Source organism: Leucoraja erinacea, chromosome 31 (genome assembly GCF_028641065.1).
Source record: "Leucoraja erinacea ecotype New England chromosome 31, Leri_hhj_1, whole genome shotgun sequence".
Lineage (NCBI taxonomy): Eukaryota > Metazoa > Chordata > Chondrichthyes > Rajiformes > Rajidae > Leucoraja > Leucoraja erinaceus.
Window position 1 is genome coordinate 13,641,373 of NC_073407.1, and position 26,081 is coordinate 13,667,453.

The 26,081-nt window shown below is 44.2% G+C and overlaps 1 protein-coding gene across 6 annotated transcripts in view; it reads right to left on the reverse strand.

The window, feature by feature from the left end:
* exd3 (exonuclease 3'-5' domain containing 3) overlaps positions 1-26,081 on the reverse strand; it is a 102,041-nt gene that overhangs the window by 36,468 nt on the left and 39,492 nt on the right. For all 6 annotated transcript variants that reach the window (XM_055659986.1, XM_055659982.1, XM_055659987.1 and 3 more), the window contains 11 exons: positions 23,679-23,752; positions 22,232-22,270; positions 15,258-15,424; positions 13,669-13,822; positions 12,534-12,747; positions 10,532-10,641; positions 7,232-7,442; positions 5,474-5,640; positions 4,557-4,724; positions 2,807-2,860; positions 2,201-2,332 (listed from right to left, as the gene is read on the reverse strand). In XM_055659986.1, the coding sequence (XP_055515961.1) occupies positions 2,201-2,332; positions 2,807-2,860; positions 4,557-4,724; positions 5,474-5,640; positions 7,232-7,442; positions 10,532-10,641; positions 12,534-12,747; positions 13,669-13,822; positions 15,258-15,424; positions 22,232-22,270; positions 23,679-23,752 (1,490 nt within the window). The remainder of the gene's footprint in view (positions 1-2,200; positions 2,333-2,806; positions 2,861-4,556; positions 4,725-5,473; positions 5,641-7,231; positions 7,443-10,531; positions 10,642-12,533; positions 12,748-13,668; positions 13,823-15,257; positions 15,425-22,231; positions 22,271-23,678; positions 23,753-26,081) is intronic.

The window sequence follows — 26,081 nt, forward strand, 5'->3', positions numbered from 1 at the left end:
GAGACTAGACGGGGCGCAGCCAAAGTGTGGAGTTCTGCTTTGTCGCGTTATCAGATAGCCATTGCTTTGAGTTTGCCACTACAAGGCTCCCACAGACACTGTTATCTAGCATTCTCCGTTATCGCTAATTGGATTCCATCTCTGTGACAATAACGTTCAAACATTTGCTTTCTACTTGTATTTCCAAGGAACATCAAACTGAACTTTTGAACGTAGCACAAGTTAAAAATAACAATATAATCAAAGATTTTGCTCATTTGCTCCGTGCTCTATGACTTCAATATTCAGCAAGAGTTTATCCAAAAGTTTGCTTTTCTGTATCCAGTTCACTCCTGACTTAACCAGGATAATACAGATTCTACCCCCCACCCCCCTCAATGTGTGAATGTGTGGAGTTATAAGATCATTACCAACATTATCAATCACTAGATCACATCAAAACCAGAATCTTTACTTTCATCTATGTTCCTGTCAAGCAATGTAATCCCCACCGTATGCATTCAGTGTGAAAACAAAAATCTCCTCTAACTTTTGGTTCTATTGTCAATTAAAGCGGTTGGAATATGTGACAACATGTTGCATGTTCCACCATTTAATAAGGACTTATCAAACACTTCTGCTATGGGAGACAAATTCTCCTTCGTTATACCATCTAAAACCATTCATAAGTTTTAACACTTCTGTTAAACCTCTTTTTTCCTCTCTGCCATAATAGTATAATTCTAGTATGAAGCTATAATAAGCAGTCTGCACTCTGCTGACACCAGCATTAATCATGATTCTGTTTCATTACCTGCAGCTTAACCTACAGTAAGCAATTGTGATCCATGCAGCTGTAACTATTTAAAGTCGTGGGAATACATACAGGAATAGATACAGCAGCTGATAATACACTGGAAAATCCCCATATCATGTGCAGGACTTCTTTATGTCTATACCAGACATGACAAAATTCATTTGGTCAATCTAAGGATCATTAAATGCTGGAAGGCAAATGCATTACCAGGTTAAGTGGCTATCATATTCTCCCCTTATGTTAAATGGTAGAACATGCATCATGTTGGCACACATTCCAATCAAGAAGACATTTGTCCAAATACTCAAAATGCTGGAGTAACTCAGCAGGTCTGGCAGCATCTCTGGAGGACATGGATAGGCGACATTTTGAGTTGAGATTTTTCTTCAGACTGATTGTAGTGGGGGGGTGGGGGGGAGAAAGTAGGCAAAGAGGTAGGGGCAGGACAAAGTCTGGCACGAGATAGGTGGATATAGGTGAGAGGTGTTATGATTGGCAATGGGTGGACAAAGATATGGGAGATAAAACATAGGAGATAAAAAAGGATTAGGAGAGGAGTGAAATATAAAACTAGAGGAAGGTACATAAATGGAAGGGTATGGAGGAAGGAAAAGGAGCACAATAGCGGGAGAAATAGGAATGCACTCACGTGGGGGTACAGGGAAGAGAGGGGGTGAAATTTGTGCCAGTCTAACTCATCTAACCAATACAACCTTCATTACCCATTGCTACGGCTTTCTACAGTAAGATCCCACTCCAATATTGAAAAAAAACAACTGAAAATTGTCAATCACTGTTTGGATAGACTCATCTCTCCTTGAAGATAGTCTGCCCCCATCCCAATCAGGAGAGCATCAGAGACCCACGCCATCCTGGCCATGCTCTCATCTCGTTGCTACCATCAGGAAGTAGATACGGGAGCCTGAACACAACTATGGATATTGCACTGTGGTTGCACCATGTACTTTGGCCTGCATGATCAGGGTCTGGTTTACCTAGAATAACTGATCATTTATACCTATATTTTTTTGTTATGTGGTTACATTTAATATACCTGTAACTTACAGCAAGTAAGAATTTCATTGTACCAGCTCTAGTGCATATGACAAATAAACACATGTGACCTTTTTGAGGTAATGTCCAACGGATCAGCACCACCAGATCCACAGGTAATCTTGAGTTCTCCTTGTTGTCCAATATTAAACAATTCCCTGCTACTACATAATTAATGCAATGCAGAAGATCTCTCCCTTATTCCTAACCCATGCAGGCTTTGTTAAAATGTACGAGCAGTCAGGGGTATTTTAGTTTAGAAAGAACCATGGGAAGAGTGTGCACTCACAGAAACATTCAAGTCCATCACGGGACCAACCCCCAGATTTCATCCAGGATGCTCTCTCCTACCTGGCAACGGCTGAAGATGTCTCTTGGAGTGACTTGCACATTGAAGTGTTTCAACACATGAATGGCCTGATTCTTGGCTTTATCTGAGCAATTCACAGAGAGGCATCGGCCTTCCTGCACCTGGGAACGCAGCTGAGGAGAAAGATAGAGTGATAATAGTCATTCCTGTCCAAGGAAGCTGCAGTGCCATCACCTCACATCTTTCTTATGGACTCTCGACAAGTCTCTCCATCACGATGTTGTCAAGTTTCCTCGCTAGGTTTGAGGAAAGAATCATGTCCATTCAAAGTTCTTCACGAACATGTGCAGACAATAGAAATGTGAGCTCATGAACATAACTGACAGAGAGCCAAGCCTCACTATTTGCCAGTTCAGCTCCTCGTAAATATTGCTCTGTATTTATCCCTTGGGAAAGACCTGACTTAATGTTGGAGAACAAAATCCCATCCTAATCTCAGTAGATATTCCCCTTCCCTCACCCACCTGAATTAACGTTAGCACCCTGGATGGATATGTTACCTGCTGATGACATGAAGAACTCTGAGCACAATACACAGACCTCACAACACCCGGAGACTGTAGCAAGGTGATAGAACATCTACTCACCGTCTGGAAGGGTAAACCACAGGTCAGTATAACTCGGTCTTCTTCACGGGCAATCTAAAATGAAGAATCGGTCATTAGTATTTCAGAATATGGCAGGATATCTATTGCAATGAAACAATATCTTGTTTCAACACATTAACTCCAGCCTCCCAGTCAGTTTTGATCCGCTGCAGTTTGCTTATCGTCACACCAAGTCCACGTTGATACGACAGCTAAGGAGGCACACCACCGCCCCGAATTCCTGAGGAGACTCCAGAGGAAATTCTGTACGTCTCCACTGACTCTTCCAGACTTCTACAGATGCATCATGGAAAGCATACTGTCGAATTGCAACACAGCTTGGTTTGGGAATAGCTCTGTCCAAGATTGCAAGAAATTGTAGAAAGTTGTGGATGTAGCCCAGTCCACCACACAGATCAGACCTCCCACCACCACTGACTCCATCTACACCTCGCACTGCCTCGGAAAAGCAGCCAACATAATCAAAGACTTGTCCAACCCTGGTCATTCCTTCTTCTTCCTGCTCCCCTCCAGCAGAAAGTACAGAAGCTTGAGAACTAGATTCTGCACTCTTTATCTTCCCCGTTGTTCAATCTATTGTACTTGAGTTTGAACTGATTGTACTTGTGTTTGAACTGATTGCATTCGATCTGTTTGGATAGCATGCAAAACAAAACTTCTCACTGTACCTCGGTACATGTGACATTGATAAACCTAAACCCACTCACAATTCATGTTATGCTACTACCACACAAAGTCTGTTGATTGGATTATAAGCAGGTATTAACTCCTTTAAGCTGATATCAGAAGTGAATGAAAGTAAACATGGGCCCTGTGTGCAACGTAGACAAAAATGCTGGAGAAACTCAGCGGGTGAGGCAGCATCTATGGAGCGAAGGAAATAGGCAACGTTTCAACATAGATGCTGCCTCACCCGCTGAGTTTCTCCAGCATTTTTGTCTACCTTCGATTTTCCAGCATCTGCAGTTCCTACGTAAACACCTGTGTCCAACATGTATGTTTCTATGTTATACATCCACTCCTCTCCATCTAGTCTAACAAATTCTTCCTTCTTCCTCGCCCCCACCCCCACAGTAGGCTGTATACTTGAATGCTTATTGCTTCTCACAACAAATCCCCTCACCAATAGGTTCTCCCCATCCTCTACCATATGCTCACTCCATCTCATATTTTCTCTTAAATGCTATTAAACCCATACTTTGTAATGCTGCAATACACAACTCTTACTCAATGCCTCACCTATAAAGGCATGCAAACTAAATGCCGCCTTTTACTATTCTATCCACCAGACTCCTCTCCTCTATTTCTCCTAAACCTCCAAGGGCTTATTCAATAACAATTTCTTATTTCCGACATTCGCTTCATTCTTTTCCCTGATCAAAACTTTAAAAAATCATCTGCTGATCAATGCTTAACTAATTTGTAACTTTTAATTAGCGGAGACAAGGGATATGGGGAGAAGGCAGGCACAGGGTACTGATTGTGGATGATCAGCCATGATCACATTGGGTGGTGCTGGCTCGAAGGGCCGAATGGCCTACTCCTGCACCTATTGTCTATTGTTTGTACTGATTGTGTCAAAGGTAGACACAATATGCTGGAGTAACTCAGTGCGACAGGCAGCATGCCGAGTTACTCCCAACATTTTGTGTCTACCTTCGATTTAAACCAGCATCTGCAGTTCTTTCCTACACCCTTCAATCCATGTGCTGTTTTTTGCCTGCCTCACCTCAGCAGCCATCCTGTGATCGTCTTCATTTGCTAGAATCTTCACATCAACTCCGACACAGCGAAGGTATCGGCCGAGCCCCTGCAGCATGTTGTCGCAGATGACTCTGAAATCCGTAGGTGACACCGGGGAGGACGGTGGTATCTGCTCCAGAGCTGACTGCCTGTCCTGCAGAAACAACAGTTGGTCAGATTGTACTGAAGAAAAGCTTGCAATATCTGTCACACACTTTGATGACAGATAATACTCGATCAATCCATAACTCTTGTGGCATCTGTCTTTCCTTCCCGACATTAAACACACAGCAGTTACCAATCCAGTATGTGCAAAGCTTAACCTCACACATCAATATCGCACTGACCTTTATTACAGTTGCGTTTGGATTGGAGCAGTGAACGCTACATGGGATCCAGATTGATCCATACAAACATATGAGATGCATAGTTAGAGTAGTACATTTTCTTTTGACCTCTCATCACCTGAAAATGTTAATGTTTGTCTCTTTACTGCCTTGCTTTTTTATAGTTTAGTTTAGTTTAGAGATACAGCGCTGAACCAGGCCCTTTGGCCCACCGAGTCTGCACCGACCAGCAATCCCTAACACAAGCCTACACACACTGGGGACAATTTATACTTGATACCAAGTATACAAACCCAAGCCAATTAACCTACAAACCTGTACGGAAACCGAAGATCTTGGAGAAACCCCAAGCGGTCACGGGGAGAATGTAAAACTCCGTACTGAAAGCACCCGTAATTGGGATCGAATCCAGATCTCCGGCACTACAAGCGCTGTAGGGCAGCAACCCTACCGCTGCACCACCACGACGCCCCATATATATTGCTGAATATTTTCCGTAAGTTGTGTTTTATTCCTTACTGGCCATTCACCCTCCGGTGGTGAATTCCACTCCTACCTGGCTGGGGATGTTGGCACAGCTCCTGCTTTGCTTTGGTTTATTTTCCTTCCTTTTCTTCTCCACTTTTGACTTCAAACGGTTTTCGGGGCTGTGGCTCAATCTGAAATGTTCCATCTCCTGATGTAAGGCCTCATAAAGATCCAACAGGCAGTATGCATCGGCCGCTGCAAGCAGAAAACCACCTCTTTATTTACGCTCTCGTTCCGTTACTTTTTGTTCCCCTCTGCTGCACCCAAAGATGAACCTCACAAGGCTGGAGTTCCAAAAACACTATGCTTCACTGTATACCTCTACAGTACTGACTCCCACAGAGGAGTAGTCTACTGGCACTTATTTCAAATGGACTCAGTTAAACCAGCATTGAGTAACTAATCCAAATGGATATACTTTCCACGCGTCAACCTTCACTCATGGACACCAACCCTTGTCCAAAACCCATCTACACAGAGGAAACATATCTTTCACCTGGAACTTCTACAGCCCTCAAGAATTAATACTGAATACAACTATTTCCAGCTTGTCAGAATAAACTATTTATGTTGTAAACTATGTCGGTCTGTAATGTTAACCCCAATTTTCTCTCCCCAAAGGTGGTCACCCAGCTATAGGAAGGATGACATTAAACTGGAAAGAGTGCAGAGACGATTTACAATGATCTTGCCATGACTTGAAGGTCGAAGCTATACGGAGAGATTGGCAGACTAAAACTTTGTTCCTTGGAGCGCAGGAGGATGGAGAGTGATCTTATAAAGATTTATAAGATCATGAGGGGAATAGATAAGATAAATGCACAGAATCTTTTACCCAGAATAGGCGAATAAAGAATCAGAGGACATCGGTTAAAGGTGAGAGGGGAAAGATTTAATAAGGATCGGAGTGGCAACTTTTCCCACATGGAGGGTGATGGGTATATGGAACGATGTATGTGGATAGGAAAGCTTTAGAGGGATTTGGGCCAAACGTGGACAGGTGGGACTAGTGTAGATCGGCCTTCAGCATTGGTAAGTTGGGCCGAAGAGCTTGTCTCTGTGCTCTATGACTTTAATAGCTTAGCGTAATACTGTTGCCTTCAGCAATTCAATCCCTGCTCCCTACAGACCTGTGTCTCCAAGGAATTTTTAATCCAGCTTTGACTGAACCAAGTTTGGGTTGGAGTCTAGTGAGTGGGGCTTGACCTCATCACATTCCCCCTTCGGCACAACATTGTGTCCGTTGTGACAACTTGGCACTTCAGACATGGCATGCCACACACTTAATCACTCATTAGTTTTTCACATTCAAAATGTAACCAGTTTGGTGAAGGCATAGAAAATGAAACTCGCAGGATGGCAGCCACTGAGTGTCAGCAACTCAGGTTCAAACTTGACCTCTACCGCTAGCTATGACCCTGTGGGTTTATTACAGATGCTCTGGTTACCTTCCCCATGCCAAACATTTGGTAGATAATTACCCCTATTGGTAGTATGTGGGAGTAGTTGATGGCAATGGGGGAGAAATGAAAGAGCATTAGTCTAACCGGGCACTTGATTGTTGACACAGGCAGTGTGCCAAAGGCTCCATTTCCATTCTGTATGGATCTGCCTCTAAAACTACCTTGAACCATTAACCATTGTGGACCATTTATCATTCTGATACCAGGTTAATGGAGTGCAGTAAATGGAGTAGAGAGAAGGGACTTCCTGGCACTTAAACTCTCACTATGTGACTTCAGGTGTACCCAACAATGGGCCACTGCCGTTGCCGCCAGCTACTCACCTGCGTAAATGATCTGCTTAAGCCGGAGAGGCCGTCTCTCCCAGTTGGATAACTGCTCCGTTTTATCCAGTGGCTTCCCCAAAACATACTGCACAAGGAGACTGAGCCCCTTTTCCCGCTGTCTGCAGCCAGAGTCCAAACCGTTCTCGACTGATGCAAGCACATCCACTGGTTCCCTGTAATCCTGTCTGTGAACTGGTGCTCTCAGCAGCTGAACACACAAGACAAAACATTTCAATGAAGCTGAAAGATTGTGCACCATTCTCCATGAATACGTCATCTTCACAGAAAGGATGATATCAATGAGAGAGAGAGAGGGATAACGGCACATTAAGGGTGCAGTATCTTTAAAGTGAATAAAACATCAGGCCTGATAAAATGTTTTAATATCTAAATGAATAAAAGTTTGAAGAATGATCCCACCCCTAAATGTCACTTGTCAATGTTCTCCAGAGATGATGCAGAGTTACTCCAGCACTTTGTGTTTTTTTACTGATGTATCCCAGGCTTCTAAAAGAATTGCACATACTCTGACCATCATTTCCAATACTCTATAGATGCAGTGAGAAGTGAGAGGAAGGATTTCTAATGCAGTATTGTTTGAACGGGAGATACAAGAGACACAAGAGAAACTAGTATCTTGTGCAGAAAACAAATTGCTGGAGAAACTCAGCCGGTCAGGCAACACCTGTGGAGAAAAATGACCCGACCCAAAACATCATCTGGCCATTTCCTTCCACAAATAGTGCCTAACCCGCTACGTTTACTCGTTTTCACCCAGGCCACAGCTAACAATGGCCTGTTTATCATTGTTACTTTTGTGCATATCTGTCATTCATTTGTTCTATATCTCTACACCACCATCCATATCTCTCGTTTCTCTCAGTCTGAAGAAGGGTCTTGACCCAAAATGTCTCCTATTCCTTTTCTCCAGAGATGCTGTTTGACCCGCCGAGTCACTCCAGCTTTGTGTCCATCTTCGGTTTAAACCAGCATCTGCAGTTCCTTCCTACACTAAACTTTGTGTTTAAAAGGGAGAAAGGGTCAGTCTGCCTAATATCAACGGTGGGGTAAATTGTTGGAAAACAATTAAAGTGGGATGACATAAATAATCGTGTAAACACAGGAACATTTTTGAATACCAATTGAATTGACGTACGAAAGAGGGTCAATAAGGGCAGAGTATTTGATGTAGTATACATGGATTCTAGCAGCTGCTTGAGAAGGTCCCAGAGAGCACATTGATCAAACTAAAAGTAAAATTAAGTTGTAGAAACAAGGAAATGCCAATGTTGGTTTATAAAAAAAAGACAAAGTGCTGGAGTAACTCAGCAGGTTAGGCAGCATCTCCGGAGAAAATGGATATACAGGTGCACAACCTTTTATCCGGTGTTCCAGAAACCGAAAAGCTCCGAAAACCGGCCATTTTTTCCAGATGTCGTCTGCGCACCAAAGCTCGCGTTTGGCGCCAAACTTGACCCAAAACGACCCACGGTCAACCCAGGTCTGTACTACTGTAGCGGCTGCCTCCTCCCTGGAGACCAGGAGACGCTTAAACATCTGTAAATCATTGCTTAAATGTTAGTCAGTTAGTTTGGAGGGCTTTTATGTGAAGGGGGGGTGAAGGGGTAAACTTTAATTCTTAGTCCCCTACCTGGTCGGAGAGGCGGGGAGCGGTCAATGCCTTACCGGGTCGCCGTGCAGTAAGCTCCGCAGCGCTGTGGCCGTTGGGGCTGCGGGCGGCGCCAGTTGTAGCTCCGATCCCGGCAACTCTACCCCTGGCTGCGAGGCGCTCCAAATCCAGCGCGGCCCGCGGCCGGACGCCCCAGCTCCGCAAATGTCGGGAGTCGGCAGCGTCGCAGCGCTGGGAAACCAGCGGGGAGCGGGCAATGCCTTACCGGGTCGCCGTGCGGCAAGCTCCGGAGCGCTGTGGCCGCCGACACACAACATCGCGGAGCATCGCTGGATTTGGAGCCGCGCAGCCAGGGGTAGAGTTGCCGGGGTCGGAGCTCCAACCGGCGCCGCCCGCGGCCGGACGAAGCCCCCAACTCCGCGGCTCCAAATCCAGCGACGCTCCGCGATGTTGTGTGTCGGCGGCCACAGCGCTCCGGAGCTTGCCGCACGGCGACCCGGTAAGGCATTGCCCGCTCCCCGCTGGTATCCCAGCGCTGCGACGCTGCCGACTCCCGACATTCCCGGAGCTGGGACGTCCGACCGCGGGCGGCGCTGGATTTGGAGCGCCTCGCAGCCAGGGGTAGAGTTGCCGGGGTCGGAGCTCCAACCGGCGCCGCCCGCGGCCGGACGGAGCCCCCAGCTCCGCGAGGTTGGGAGTCGCCGACCAGGTAGGGGACTAAGAATTAAAGTTTCCCCCTTCACCCCGACTCCACCACCACCACATAAAATCCCTCCAAACTAACTGACTAACATTTATGCAATGATTCTCCCGGTCACCCGGGAGGAGGCAGCAGCTCCAGACTTTTCAAGCCGCCCGCGCTACCTACCTAATCTACGCTAAAAATCTTCCATTCTGAAATCCGAAAATGTCCGAAATCCGACAAGTGTCTGGTCCCAAGGCTTTCGGATAAAAGGTTGTGCACCTGTATTACTTTTTGGGTCGGGACTCTTATTCAGACTTCAGTAAAATTAAGTTGCCTGGGGTATCAGAAGGTTATTGGGGCTAATTTGTATAAAACAAAGTCCCACCAATTCCCATGTAGTAATGAATAAATGATGCCTTCATCTATTTGGTGCTATTGATTGCTGCTCCAACAGTTTTGCAGGAATTTTGCTTCCACCCACAGGGAGTTAATAAATGTTCAATGTCTCATTTGCTGGCACCACTGACGGTGAAGCACTCCACTGTGTATGGAAATTCCAAGGGAAAAATGGCAAAGGTGGATCAATAATTCCTTAGAGACCCAAGGAACTACAGATTCTGGCGATCACCAAATGGAAAGTCTGCTTAGTAGACGACGTGCTCATGATGACAAGACTGCAACACAAATCACTCTCCCATTTTCAGAAACGTGCAAACGATACTAAGCTGCGTGAGGTTTCAGGCTCTGCTGCTATAGTAGGCAGATGACTTTACATATCTGTTGTGCTGCTGCAAATAAGAATTCCATTGTTCCTTTTTGGGACATATGACAATAAAACACTTTTGATTCTTGACTTGAATGGCGGAGCATTTCGCAGCAGTGGGCAGACAGTACGATTCCTGGTCAAGGGCCACATGAGCTGAAAGAAAGGAGATAGCCAATGCCAAAAACAAGAGGTATGTCTTGAAGGATATTAACAAACCTCCTTCTGCATATTTAGGAGGTCGAGCATCCCAGCTGTGATCTGGGCCACATCCTTCAAAACAGGGTACGATGTACACAGAGAACGCAGATCCCCCGCTAAAGCATAACCTGCAAAACAAGAAAACAGCCTCTTAAACTGCCTGTTTATTCAGCAGAGGGCTTCTGCACAAGCAATGTGGGCCTAGTTCTGTAGTATGAACACAAATGGGCTGTGGACTATAGACTGTGTGTGTATGGAGTCTGCTATAAAATCACAATGGATTCATTGGATTCAGTTCATTGTCAGATGCGACTGATACTGGAATCCAATGCAGGGCCAGTGAAAGACGAAATTAATTTAAATGTGATGGTTTAAGTAGACTCATGGATGTAGGCTACCGTGTCCAACTACCCAAAAATGCACTGGCAACTGGGAGCCCCGCTGAGAATGCAATTAGAACTGGCACTCCTCCAGATGTGGAAACATACTGGGACCTGGAACTCCAGTTCAGAGTGCATTGGGAACTTAGAATCTAGCCAGGAGTAGAGTGGAACAAGGACCCCAGTCAGAAGTAAACTAGGATGTGCCACCCCAAATTGGGAATGCACTGCAAGATGGGAGCCTAGGAGGATATGCACTGGGAGTCATACCTCCAGCTGTGAGTGTACTGGAAGCAAAGCTATCACTGGGTGTCCAATGCCAGCAGGAGGATGCAGGGAACTGAAACTACAGCCTTTAGTCCACTGCAAACTAAGTGGGGTTCATTGTGGCCTGGGACTCGCTGTGAATTGAGAGCCTAGCTAGGAGTAGTGAGGACCATAGTTGGGAGTACTCTGGGAACCAAGATCCCATCGGGAATTGCACTGGAAACCATGCCTAACAGAGGCACCAGCTGACTGCACACATAGTAAATTCCTGCCATTTTTTGCATGCAACGAGAAGCCCAGTTTGACCTGAAGCACCAAGAATGTAACATCAGGTCTCAGAGACTGCTGGTATACTAGGTGAATGGCACACGAGTGGTGCAGTACTTTGCGGTAATAAGCAGCCAGAATAATTCGAGGTCAAGGGCCATGTAAGGAACTCAATGCGATCTGGGAACGCAGGCGGGAGTGGATTGGGTATCAGAGCTCCAGTTGAGATCATTGAGAATAAGACAGACACGAAAAGCTGGAGTAACTCAGGACAGGCAGCATCTCTGGAGAGAAGGAATGGATGACATTTCGGGTCGAGACATTACATCAGACGTCAACTTCAGCCATTCCTTCTCTCCAGAGATGCTGCCTGAGTTACTCCAGTTTTTTGTGTCTATCTTTGGTTTAAACCAGCATCTGCAGCTCCTTCCTATACATTGAGAATATATTGAGTACTGAGTCTCCTGCTAAGTTAAGTAACCCAAAACAAGGCTCCAGCCACAAACAGACGCTTCAACTAATACTGAGAACTATGAATGCATTGGGATCTGGCAATTTAGTTGCAACTGCATTGGGAACTGGAACGACAACTGAAGGTTCACCCGGAATGGGGAATGTTAGTGGAAACGCACTAGAAACAGGGACTCCTTGCTACGAGCACATGTGACGCTAGCTGAGAATGCACGGGAAGCAGGAACGTAGCTGGGAGTTGGGTGAAAATGCATTGGATACTGGTACCCCAGCAACAGGCATATAGGAAACTGGGTCTCCAGCTGGGAGATCATTGGGAACTAGTGAAAATGTGGACAGCACCACAACTTGGGAATCCAGCAGGTAACTGGGGTCCTGGTTTCTGAGGCCCCTGCTGGAAAAGGATGAGAAAAAGGGAATATAACTGCAAGGAGACTGGGAAATGATAACAGCTGAGAACACAATGAGAATTGGGAACAGCTGGATGTACATTTGGAGCAAAGTCGGGGGTGTACATGGGAACATAACTAGCAACACAGGGGAACTAGAAACAGCTGGAAGTACGGTTCAGGAAAAAATGAAAAAATTAAACAAAATCTGCACTGGTTCATCATAACCCATTCTGTTTAAGATACCTAGTTTAGTTATAGTTCTGTTACTAAACAACGACTGTATGAATTGTGCAAACTCAAGTTCACGGCCAGGAGATTCTGACTCCTTCACCAGCTGAGGCAGGTCCAGAAGGTAGACATGATCCTTCAAAGCGATCTGCAGGATGGACACCCGGGCCTTGGTCCAGGCCGTGAACGTTGGCCTCCATTCCATGTCAATGCCCACGACACCACCGGCCTACAACAAAAATACAGACATTGCAAGAGTGGCAATAGCACAAATACCACAGGAAGCAGCATTAACCCAAGCATATGGAAAACACCAGATACTGATAGATATGGGAGACCGTTAGCAAAGGAAGACAGATATAAGCCTCAAGAGAAATAGCAGGGAAAATGGTGAAGAAAGGAGTGGGTGATGGGGGTGGAAGTCAGGGGCATAGGTGGATGGGGCAGGGAGGGAGTAGGGATGAGAGGTTAATGGGAGCGAGGGTGAGAGACTCAATGAGTGAGAAAGAGACACTGTGGGAAGGGAGAGAGACAGCACGGGTGATGGAAAGATGGAAGGGGAACATAGTTGAGGGGGAGAGAGACACAGCAGGTGAGGGGAGAGACGTTGTAGGCAGGAAGAGACACAGCAGGAGTAGCGGAACTGAAGAGGGTACATAACTGAGTGGGAGAGAGACACAGCGGGTGAAGAGGGGCGGAGAAGGGGACTGGTGGGGACCTAGAAAGAGAGGGGTTTGGTGCAAAGTGAGGTTATTGCAGACAGAGAGGGGCACTAGGGGGCAGAGATAGAATCTGAAATGCACATTGTGGTAAGCTTGTGGGAGGAAGCATAGAGAAACAGGAAGTAGGGGCAGTACTGCCAAAGGGAAGAGAAAGTACTACTGGGGAGCAGAGGGGTTAAAGAAAGTGGTACTGGGGAGTAGAAGGATAGAGAGGGATAGGTTCAGCCAGAGAGAGGAGGAACTTGGTTAGGGAAGGGGGGAAGCTGCCAGTTAGAGGGTAAAGAATGAACACTGGGAATGAAGCACAGGGGTAAAGTGTTAGATAAGGGAAAGAAAGAATAGGTCAGTATGAATAAGAGTGGGAAATAATAGATGAACTCGGTCTGACCCGGGTCACACCTATTATACAAGGGATTTGTGGCTCTAACCTGCAGTACCCGAGATGCACAGCTCGTTAATTGTTCCAGATGCTCAACAATGTGGATACTCTCTGTGGGAATTGGTAACTGGTAGAAGTTCCTCTTTTTCTCTTTCTCCTCGAGACTCTGCACTTTGAAACTCTTCTCTAAACCAGTTCTGTAACTGTGAATGTAAGAATTAGATTCAAGCATCAGTGCAGAAGGCAAAAATAAGATCCCGGGATATCATGTAAACTGAAGGACTGCATCACAATTGGACCGTGGTTATGTAAGAACACAATGAAAACGAGCGGGTGTTGGCCACAGGGCCCCTCAAGGCGGCTCCGTCATTCATTCAGACGATGGCCGAGCAGATTCTTGACCGCAACTATATTTTCCTCACAATCCCCAATTTTCCAGAGACACAAACAGAAAATGCTGGAAACACTCATCAGGTCAGACGGCATTCTTGGGAACGTGGAGTAGTTAATGTTCACCGTTAATGTTAAAATTCACCGGAACTGGGAAAGTGAGTAAAGAATTGTGTTATAAATTGCAAAAGGGGCGTGGAAAGGTGGTGGGAAGAAGAAAAAAAAAATCTCGGATAGGGTGAAGCCATGGTTGTCCGGGTAATCCTGGTGCTTACATAACCACCTGGTTAACATGTTAATGACAGCAATTAAAACGAGAAAGCAAACGGAATCAGAGTTCTAGAGCACAGAAACAGTGCCCATGCCAGCTGTACAAATCCCATATACAGGGGTACTAGCTCTCATCCCAGAGCCTTCTGTGCCATGGCTTTTGCATTACCTATTGTACTTGAGTTTGACTTGATTGTATTTATCTAAAGAATTATCTGATCTGATTAGAGAGCATACAAAACAAAGCTTTTCACTGTACCTTGATGCACGTGACAATAAACCTAAACTAAGCTACACCTAAACTGTTGTACTTGGGTTTAACTCAATTTCTATTCATGTATTGTATTATCTGATTGGTTAGCATGCAAAACAAAGATTTTTATTGTACCTTGATACACAGGACAATAATAAAACTAAACCCAAGCCCACTTTGCATCATTCTAACAATTACAGCACGGAGACAGGCCATCTCGGCATTTATCTATTTTCATAAAATGTCAGTAATTCTGATTTATTCTTTAGACTTTAGATACAGCGCGGAAACAGGTCCACCGGGTCCGCGCCGACCAACGATCACCCCGTACACTAACACTTTCCTACACACTAGGGACAATATTACAATTTTACCAAAGCCAATTAGCCTACAAACTTGTACGTCTTTGGAGTGTGGGAGAGAAAACCCACGTGGTGACAGGGAGAACTTACAAACGCAGTACAGACAGCACCTGATGTCAGGATTGAACCCGGATCTCTGGCTCTGTGAGGCAGTTACGTACTCTACCACTGCGCCACCCTTATTCATTCATGGAATAATTAAAAGTAGGAGTGAGGGTGAAGCACAGCGCCCAGTTGGAATGCATGAGAATGTGTCAATAGATGGGTTTAATGAAGACAAATCACACTGCAAGAACGTTACTAGGTGTTACTTAACATGACGAAGTATTGAAGTAAGTGTTCGAAAAATATTGAAAAACATACCCTTTGTCTTTTTCCAGCTGCTTAAGCCATTTGGCGACAGGTTGTGGTAATTTCTCTTGTGGCACATTTAGCCTCAAGGCCCAGTGAGCCACTGTGTCCAGATCAGTGTACTTTCCCAGTAAACCTATAAACTGGATCTGCAGCCAGGTGTTCTGTCCAACCAAACCCTGAAAGACAAACATTTGCATCGGATGAAATCCAGAACAGATGATGGTGTCTGATCAGAGTAAAGTACCATGGGATGAGACGGAGATGGAGATGGAGTACAGTCTTGCAGTCAATGGAATGGGTACCTTATGAGGCCCAGATCCAAGAGACATGGGTCAGACAAGAATATGGTGATCCTAATTATGTTAATACAATGAAAAAACAGCAACGCCAGAGAAGGAAGAGAGCAGTTAGCAAACCAGGATATGGCAACGTGCTGACCAGATAGAGACACGAGGAATGTAACGGAGATCGTGAGAAGGAACAAGAATGAATGAAGCAAGAGATCAAGTGTAGCCCCTCCAAGAGGCTACAAACAGAGGGCCCAGATTGGACGAAGATTACAAAAAGTGGTGGATACGGTCTGGTCCGTCATGGGTACTGACCGTAACATTAAAGGCATCTATAGGAGGCGCTGCCTGCAAAAGGCAGGCGGCATCATCAAAGACCCACACCACCCTGGCCATGCTCTCAATTCCCCCTGACCATCGGGAAAAAGGTATAAGAGTCTGAAAGCCGTGAATCATCTGATTCAACAATAGCTTCTTCCCAACAATGATCTGGCTCTTGAACACTACAAAACATTAACTCGACTCTGAACTATGGACTATCTTTGATATATAGACCTGTTATGCTACTGCAAGTAAGAATTACATTGTTCTGATGTTGGTACATACAACAATGAAACACTCTTGACTCTTGAAGTGTAAAGGAGAATGAAAGAGGCTGGCAACTACGAGCTTTGGGTCAGCGGGACAGACTGAATAGCAGTTTACCGCTATGTGGTCATCCCTTCTACATTTAGTTGCTCCAATGTAGAAATTTCATTGTCAACATAAAATGCCCTAGATTAGAAGAAGTGCAAGTGAATCATTGCTTTACATGGAAGGACAATTTGGATGCCTGGATAGTGGGAAGGGACAAGGTAAAAGGACACATTAGTGAACCCCTCGCTCTTATATGGGAAAGTGTTACGGGAAGGAGAGTAGGTGTGGAGATGGGAGAGTGGACCAGGAAATTACTGAGGGCTCATTGAAAGGGGAGGGAAGGGGAAGGTGTGTATGGTGATGGAATCCAGTGAGAGGTGATGGAAACTAAAAATCCATTGAATGTGGAAGGTGAGGACAATAGACAATAGGTGCAGGAGTAGGTCATTAAGCCCTTCAAGCCAGCACCGCCATTCATTGTGATCATGGCTGATAATCCACAATCAGTACCCCGTTCCTGTCTTCTCCAAATATCCCCTATCTTTAAGAGCTCTATCTTGAAAGCATCCATAGAATTGGCCTCCACTGCCTTCTGAAGCAGAGAATTCCACAGATTCACAACTCTCTGGGTAAAAAAGTTTTTCCTCATCTCCGCTCTAAATGGCCTACCCCTTATACTTCAACTGTGGCCTGTGGTTCTGCACTCCCCCAACATCGGCAACATGTTTCCTCCTTCAAGCGTGTCCAATCCTGTAATAATCCTATATGTTTCAATAAGATCCCGTCATCCTTCTAAATTCCAGTGTATATAAGCCCAGTCACTCCATTCTTTTAACATATGACAGTCCTGCCATCCCAGGAATTAACCTTGTGAACCTACGCTGCACTCCCTCAATATCAAGAATGTCCTTCCTCAGATTTAGAGACCAAAACTGCACACAATATTTCAGGTGTGGTCTCACTAGGGCCCTGTACAACTGCAGTAGGACCTCTTTGGTCCTATACGCAACTCCTCTTGTTATGAAGGCCAACATGCCATTAGCTTTCTTCACTGCCTGCTGCACCTGCATGCTTACCTTCAGTAACTGATGAACTAGGACACCCAGATCTTGTTGTACTTCCCCTTTTCATAACATGACACCATTCAGATAATAATCTGCTTTCCTATTTTTGCCACCAAAGTGGATAACCTCATTTATCTACATTAAACTGCATCTGCCATGCATCTGCCCACTCACCCAATCTGTCCAAGTCGCCCTGCATCCTCATAGTATCCTCCTCACAGTTCACACTGCCACCCAGCTTTGTGTCATCTGCAAATTTGCTAATGTTACCCCCCTGCTAATGCTAATGCTATCCCCAATCTAAATCAGCAATGGATATTGTAAATAGCTGCTGTCCCAGAACCTAGCCTTGCGGTACCCCACTAGTCACTGCCTGCCAGTCTGAAAGAGACTTGTTAGTCCCCACTCTTTGTTTCCTGTCTGCCAACCAATTTTCTATCCATGTCAGAACCCTACCTCCAATACCATGTGCTCTAATTTTGCCCACTAACCTCCTATGTGGGACCTTATCAAAGGCTTTCTGAAAGTCCAGGTTCACTACATCCACTGGCTCTCCCTTGTCCATTTTCCCAGTTACATCCTCAAAAGATTCCAGAAGATTAGTCAAGCATGATTTCCCCTTTGTAAATCCATGCTGACTTGGACCGATCCTATCACTGCTATCCAAATGTGCCGCTATTTCATATTTTATAATTGACTCCAGCATTTTCCCCACCACGGATGTCAGGCTAATCGGTCTATAATTCCCTGTTTTCTCTCTCCCTCCTTTCTTAAAAAATGGAATAACATTAGCTACCCTCCAATCCACAGGAACTGATCCTGAATCTATAGAACATTGGAAAACAACTTACCAATGCATCCATGATTTCTAGAGCCACTTCCTTAAGTACCCTGAGATGCAGACCATCAGGCCCTGGGGATTTATCAGCCTTCAGTCCCATCACTCTACCCAACACCATGTTCTGCCTAATGTGAATTTCCTTCAGTACCTCCGTCACCCTAGGTTCCTCTGGCCACTAATATACCTGGGAGATTGTTTGTGTCTTCTTTAGAGAAGACATATCCAAAGTACCTGTTCAACTCATCTGCCATTTCCTTGTTCCCCTTAATAAATTCCCCTGTTTCTGTTTCAAGGGTCCAACTTTGGTCTTAACTATTTTTTTCCTCTTCACATACCTAAAGAAGCTTTTACTATCCTCCTTTATATTCTTGGCTAGCTTACCTTCGTACCCCATCTTTTCTTCCCATATAGCCTTTTTAGTTATCTTCTGTTGCTCTTTGAAAGTTTCCCAATCCTCCGTCTTCCCACTCATCTTTGATATGTTATACTTCTCTTTTATTTTTAAACTGCCCTTGACTCCCTTTGTCAGGTACGGTCGCCTCTTACTCCTCTTAGAATCTTTCTTCCTCTTTGGAATGAACTGATCCGTACCTTCTGTGTTATTCCCAGAAATACCTGCCATTGTTGTTCCACTGTCATCTCTGCTAAGGTCTCTTTTCACTCAACTTTGGCCAGCTCCTCCCTCGTGGCTCCATAGTCCCCTTTGCTCAACTGTAATACTGACACTTCCGATTTTCCCTTCTCCTTCTCAAATTGCAGATTAAAACTTATCATATTATGGTCTACCTCCTAATGGCTCCTTTACCTCGAGTTCCCTTATCAAATCCGGTTCATTACACAAATCAAGAATTGCTTTCTCCCTGGAATGCTCCAGTACAAGCTGCTCTAAGAATCCATCTCGGAGGCATTCCACAAACTCCCCTTCTTGGGGTCCAGACTAACCTGATTTTCCCAGTCTACCTGCATGTTGAAATCTTCCATAAACACCGTAGCATTACCGTTGTGACATGCCAATTGTAACTCTTGATTAAACTTGCGCCCTATATCCAGGCTAGTGTTTGGGGGCCTGTAGATAACTCCCATTAGCGTCTTTTTACCCTTACAATTCTTCAGTTCTATCCATACTGACTCTACATCTCCTGATTCTATGTCATCCCTCGCAAGGGATTGAATTTCATTCCTTACCAACAGAGGAAACTTTATGCTCATTCTGTCTGGGGGGAGAGCGGGCAAGAGCGGAAGCACAGGAAAAATGAAGGTCCAATTGAAAATCTATTATGACCTCTCCCGTTTCTCTCCGTATTGCTAATGCTTGACCTGCTGAGTGTTTCTACCATTTTCTATTACTGCTTAGATCTGAAATTAGGTTTGTCAATTTAAATAAAGGCCACTATAAATGAATAACAGCAGCATTGAAGATGAGTCATGGCAGATGTTTAAATACACATTTCATAATTCTCAATGAAAATTTATTCTGTTGAAAAATGATGGATCAACTTGGATGATTCATTTGTGGCAAACGACAGAACTATATCTAATTGAAAGGAAGGATATAATAATTCATGGCAGTGAGAAGATTGGGAATTTTAGAAATCAAAGGATGACTAACATGTAATCAAGTGGGAGAAAAAAAATAGGATTTTGAGAGTCAACTAGCAAAACACACAAGCCGTCATTGATAGATTCTATCATTATGCAAAAAGGAAACAGGGAACGTAAATGTTGGTCCTTAGAGAATGAAATTAGGCAATTAATTATGGGAAATAAGGGAATGGCAGAGACCCTGAATAAATATTTTACATAAGTCGTCATGGCAGAAGCCACTAAAAGCAATTCAATAAGAATAGAAAATCCAAAGCAGGAGGCATGAGAGAAATAGTAGCAGGGGACCCTTCAGGCCTGCTTCGTCATTCAATCAGATCATCACTTCCCTGCACTAATGCCACATACTGGGTCCCTTAATACCTAAAAAAAGATTGATCTCTGCCTTAAAAGCGTACTCAGTGATTGAGCCTCCACAGTTCCCTCAGGCAGAATATTCCAAACAGTTCCAAATTTCTCTCTTGGCAAAGCAATTTCTTTTCATCCGAGGAGAAGGGTACCTTTCTCGTCCAGAGATTGGTAAGTACCTGCAAGAGAACTGTGCAAGCAAAGGCAATGACAACATATAAGTGTCCAGACATGCCTTTACACCCCCTAAGCACAGACGGCAATGGGCCAAGTGCTGGAAGATTGGATTAATGTGCATCGGCACCCGCTGGTCGTTATGGATGTAATGAGCCAAATGGCCTGTTTCCATGCTTTATGGCTCTTTGACGCTACTGGCTCTGGACACCCCAGTGAGGCAGAGAATCAACTTCATATCTATCCTATCAAAGCCCACAAGAATTTTGTATGTTTTAATGACATCAGTTCCCATTGTTCTAAACCAGAGAGAATACAGGCCTGGTCAACATAATCTCCCATAAGTCAAACCAGCCATCCAAGAATTAATCAGTAACTGACCCACATTAACTTTAGCTAATCTTTTCATCCAAAGAAACTTTTACAATCTGCTTTTAATTTCTCAGCAGCCTGTTCTTGCATTCTGTTTTTGCTTTATTTATCAATACCTTGGCTGTCTTCCACTGTATTTTAATTATTTACCCAAAACCTAGGCTTATATTGTCTATTAAGAATCCATTGTTAAGGAAACATGATTTTATGAAAAATAAATTGTCTTTGACAAATTTATTAGAATCTTTTGAGGAAGTAATGAGGAGGGAAACCCACAGATGTTGTGTATTGGATTTCCAGAGGGATTTGACCAGGTATCAAAGAAAAGGTAAGCGCTCATGATTGTGGGGAAAATATTAGTTTGGGTAAACGATTGACTAACTAACATGAACAGTCAGGAAAAATTGTATTATTTTCAGGCTCCACAGGGAACAATGCTGGCGCCTCAACTATTTGCAATTCTTGGTAAGTAACTAAGATGAAGGGACCAAGTGTATTCTTGCTGAATTTACTGATGGTGCTCAGAAGTGGGAAAATTAGTTGTGAGAAATATGTACGGACACTGCAAAGATATATAGATAGTTCAAAAGAGTGGCAAGTGGCAAATATGGCAATGGGTTTTAACCCGAATAAAAAATAAACAGAGTACAGTAAGACTCATTTAATCTGCAAACTAATGATTCAGCGTCCCAATGCACTGGGTTTATCAGATAATATTTACGTTGATCCCTTTCCCCATCACCGAGTCCCCAGTTCCTATACATTCTGTCCACTCACCAGGCCCCCAGTTACATGCTCTCTTCCCATTCACTGGAGCTCCAGTTCCTGTGCTGCCTTTCCACTCACCAGGGCTTCAGTTCCCACACTACATTCCAACTTACCTGGTTCAGGGGAAAGTTTATTACAATGCGGTCAACATCTTTTTTAAAAAAGTGGATAAAAAGTGGATTGGCGAATTAATATAATAACATCCCAGAGTCCAGGAAATCTACAACTCAGTCATCACCAAAGTGCTGGGGCATGTCGGAATATCAGAGTTTTACTGAAATGTTAGAATAGAGAAAGACGCCAAAATTCTGCTGTACAAAACTCCTGTGCACAATTACACAGTTTAACATGCAGGTAAAACAAATACCACCAAGGGCAGCACAGTTGAGCAGCTGGTAGAGCTGCCGCCACATAGCACCAGAAACCCATGTTCGATCCTGACCTCGGGTGCTTCTGTGTGGACTTTGCACGTTCTCCCTGTGACCATGTGGGTTTTCTCTTGGTGATCCGGTTTTCTGCCACGTTGTGTGGGTTTGTAGGTTAATTGGCCACTGGAAATTGCTGCTGATGTGTAGAGTGTAGAACTAGTATGAACAGATGACTGATGTTAGGCGTGGACTTGGTGGGCCAAAGAGCCTGTTTCCATGCAGTATTCCTAAACTAAACTAGCAAAGCAATAGAATGTTGCCCTTTAATGCAAGAGGGATGTTGTGTAAAAGCAGTGTAGTGTGACACATAGTTATCTTGCAACATAAAGTACATTCCTTAAATGTGTCGTTGTTGTTGTGTCAATAAACTCCATCAAACTATGAATCAACACTGCTAAAATATTGAAAGATTCTGCAAGACCTGTTGAAGAGTATGATACCTATTGAAGACAAGAAAACGCACCTCTATGTGTTCAGCCCAATTCTCTTCAGTTATAGTTTTCTGTAAGGAGAAAAAGACAATAAGCAACTTGCTATCTCCAACACCACCCTTCCTAACAAAATACTACACACTTGACAATACTGGCATTGCAAATGTCATCAAAGTCAGAAAACAGGGGCTTTACAATACTCTCCAATAGTCTGGATATAAATGAATCGCCATTTATAAATTATCATTAGCAAGGTAATGTGATTGAGTCAAAACTGAAAGAAAGCTCAAGATGTCATACTCTGACTAATTAAATGAAACTAGTGAGATTGGGCTATGCAATCAGATCAGAAGGGTAGAAAACAAAAAGAGTTACTTGCTCCTCTTATTACGCATATACAACCGATAATGATGGAATAGGATACACAAGCAGCAAACATCCTGCTAGACAAGACAGGCAGGAGCACTGCAGGGAGAGAGGGAAGACTTGCTGGAGTAAATTGCATCTATTTCAATGCAAGAGGCCTGTCAAGTAAAGCAGATGAACTCAGAGCATGGATAAGTACAGGGGACTGGGATATTGTAGATATTATAAAAACATGGCTTAGGGAGGGACATGAGAGGCAGGTTAATGTTGAAACAAGGAACAGCAGATGCTGGAGCTTAATGTTCCATGGTACAAGTCTGTGGAATTCTCTGCCTCAGAGGGCGGTGGAGGCAGGTTCTCTGGATGCTTTCAAGAGAGAGCTAGATAGGGCTCTTATAAATAGTGGAGTCAGGGGATATGGGGAGAAGGCAGGAACGGGGTACTGATTGGGGATGATCAGCCATGGTCACATTGAATGGCGGTGCTGGTTCGAAGGGCCGAATGGCCTACTCCTGCAGCTATTGTCTATTGCCTATTGTACAAGTATACAGACGGAATAGAGGTAGAGGTGGAGTTGCAGTTTTGATTAAGGAGAAGGTCTGAGATTAAATTATTATCCTGACAGACAGTTGATGAGCAAACAGAAAAAAAAAACATTTGGTAAAGTGATACATCACCAGAACCTTCAAATAAGCCTTAAGATGTTGCTTGGCTGGTGGTGACATTGTGAATGATACACATTGAGTCCAGAAAATGGGACAGAGTGAGAAAGAGATAATAAAGACACAGGGAGAAGACACAAGAGATTGCAGATGCTAGAATCTGGAACAAAGAAAACAAAACATTGTGACAACTCAATGTGTCATGCACCATCTGTGGAAGTAAAAGGTGGGTCGATGTTTCGAGTCCTGATGTAGGGTCTCACTTGACCCAATAGGTCGACATACACCTTTTAGCCCCACAGATGCAGCCTGACCCGCTGAATTTGTCCAGAGTTTAGTTTTTAAAGAGAGACTGGGGCCTCTGAGCCATTACAAAGAACAATAGAGTAAAGCATTCAGGGCAATTCAAATGTTTGCTCAGACCACCCACAACTTGTAAAATGGGACTTACCTCCACAAAGTGTTTATGTAAGAGGTATTTGATGGAGGCCAAACAATGTTGATTCACCACGTTTGGGCAGAGCTCTGTGGGTAGCAAGAACAGAATATGTTTTAGTGTTTCACCTCACATTTTCTCCCACTCTTCCCTCTCATTTTATAATCTCCAACACCATTTATTGTCCATTCCACAGTCAAACTGGATATATTTGAAATCAATGGTTTTAACAAACAGTCTGTTGATTCTTTCCAGTGATATGCTGTTGTTTATATTTTCAGCTCCTGGGTGCAAGGAGTCTTTGTGGAGGAATCATTGCATATTTATGCCCTATCCTGCTCTCAACCAAGAGACTTTCTATACATTTTCTACACGACTCTGGGGCGTGCCAGTTTTCAGTTCTCTCTCGCTGCCATAAAACAACTTTTTATTTTTCCAACCTGTGATAAGGATGTCACAGTGGTGCAGCTAACGGAGCCCCTGCCTCCCAGCTCCCAGTTTCTATTTTGATCTCCAGTGCTACCTGCATGAAATGTTTCCCATTCTCCCTGTGGCTAACTGAGTTTCCTCCGGGTTTGTTGGTTTCTCCAACATCTCAACCATACAGGTTAGTAAATTAATTGGATATTTTAAATTGTCCCAAATGTGTCACGGGATGTTAGGATTTGAAAGATACAGCATGGAAACAGGCCCTATGGGCCACTGAATCCACACTAGTTCTATGCTATTTCGCTTCCCCACTCTCTGCACACTGGGGGCAATTTACAGAGACCAATTAACTTACAAACCCACACGTTTTAGGGATGTGGGAGGAAACTGGAGAAACCAGAGAAAACCCACGTGGTCACGGGGAGAATATACAAACACTGCACAGACAGCACCCGAGGTTAGGATCGAACCTGGGTCTCCAGCGCTGTGAGGCAACGGCTCAACCAGCTGTGGCACTATGTTGATGGGATTTGGAAGAGAATAAATTAGGATTAGTGTCAGATTAATGTTGACAAGTGCTTGATGGTTGGTACAGATTTGATGGGCTGTAGTATGTTTCTGTGCTTTATGACTCTGTGATATCCTGCTACAGCTGGGATTCTTTCAATCTATTGGCCTTTCCCTTCATCCTTAAGGGACCAAGTTGGCTCTGAACTCTATTACTTTAAGCATCACTTCCCACCAGTCTAACATAATGATAGTGAGGAAAATGTGCTACTGTTGGTCTGTTTCTAAATACCATTCAACATGTTTGCAAGAGCCCTTTTGTTATAAATGCAGTTAAAAGAATTTAACTTGCCAACATAAATATATAAATTGAATAAGAAAATTTAACACAAAACAATGCCTTTGGTCACTGATTCAGCGCTCAATACACTAACTGATTAAAAGTACGTGGCAATCACTCTATGCTCGTGTGAAACACTGGGGCATATCGACTCTCAAATAAACATTCAGCAGACCTCTCTAGGCAATGTCAATGACTGTTTTTTCTAGGTTTTAATGATCAATAGACACGGCCTGAGAAGCTGACGATGTGGTGACAATCTGATTGAATGTTGCTGGAACAACAGTCTTGCTGTCAACATTCGCAAGACTGAAGAGCTGATTGTTGACTTCAGGAAGGGAAAGCTAGGAATTAATAAACCTGTGTAGGAAGGAACTGCAGAAGCTGGTTTAAACCGAAGATAGACACAAAAAGCTGGAGCAACTTAGCAGGACAGGCAGCATCTCTGGAGAGAAGGAATGAGTGATGCTTCGGGTCTGAAGAAGGGTCCCGACTTAAACGTCACCCATTCCTTCTCTCCAGAGATGCTGCCTGTCCCGATTAATAAACCCGTCTTCCTTGACGGGACTGAGATGGAGAGAGTCAACAGTTTCAAATTCCTGGGCGTACACATCTATGAAGATCTGTCCTGGACCCAGCGCATCAATGCAATCACAAAGAAAGCTCTTAACGCCTCGGAAAATTAAGGAGATTTGGTATGTCGCCGAATACTCTTTCGAACTTCTACCAGTGTACAGTAGAGATACGACTGACAGGTTGCAACACGCCTGCTTTGGTAACGAATATCCCGGAACAGTGCTTGGTGCAGAAAGTGGAGACATTGCCCAGTCCATGACGGTTACTCACCTTCTCAACATTGAAGGAATCTATAAAGGTGCCACCTCAAAATGGCAACCAATATTACCAAAGATCAACACCACCCCGGTCAAGCTCTCACCTTGTTGTTACCATTGGGAAGAATGTATAGGAGCCTGAAAAAGGTGCCCATCAGTTTTAAGGACAGCTTCTTCTCAGCAACCATGAGTCTCTTGAACACTGCACACCAACCACTACCTCACCAGCTATGATCTTTGGACTTCAATCAACTCTTCTGGACTTAGCAGAACCCAGGGTATAAGACAAAATAAGTGGCTACTACCCAT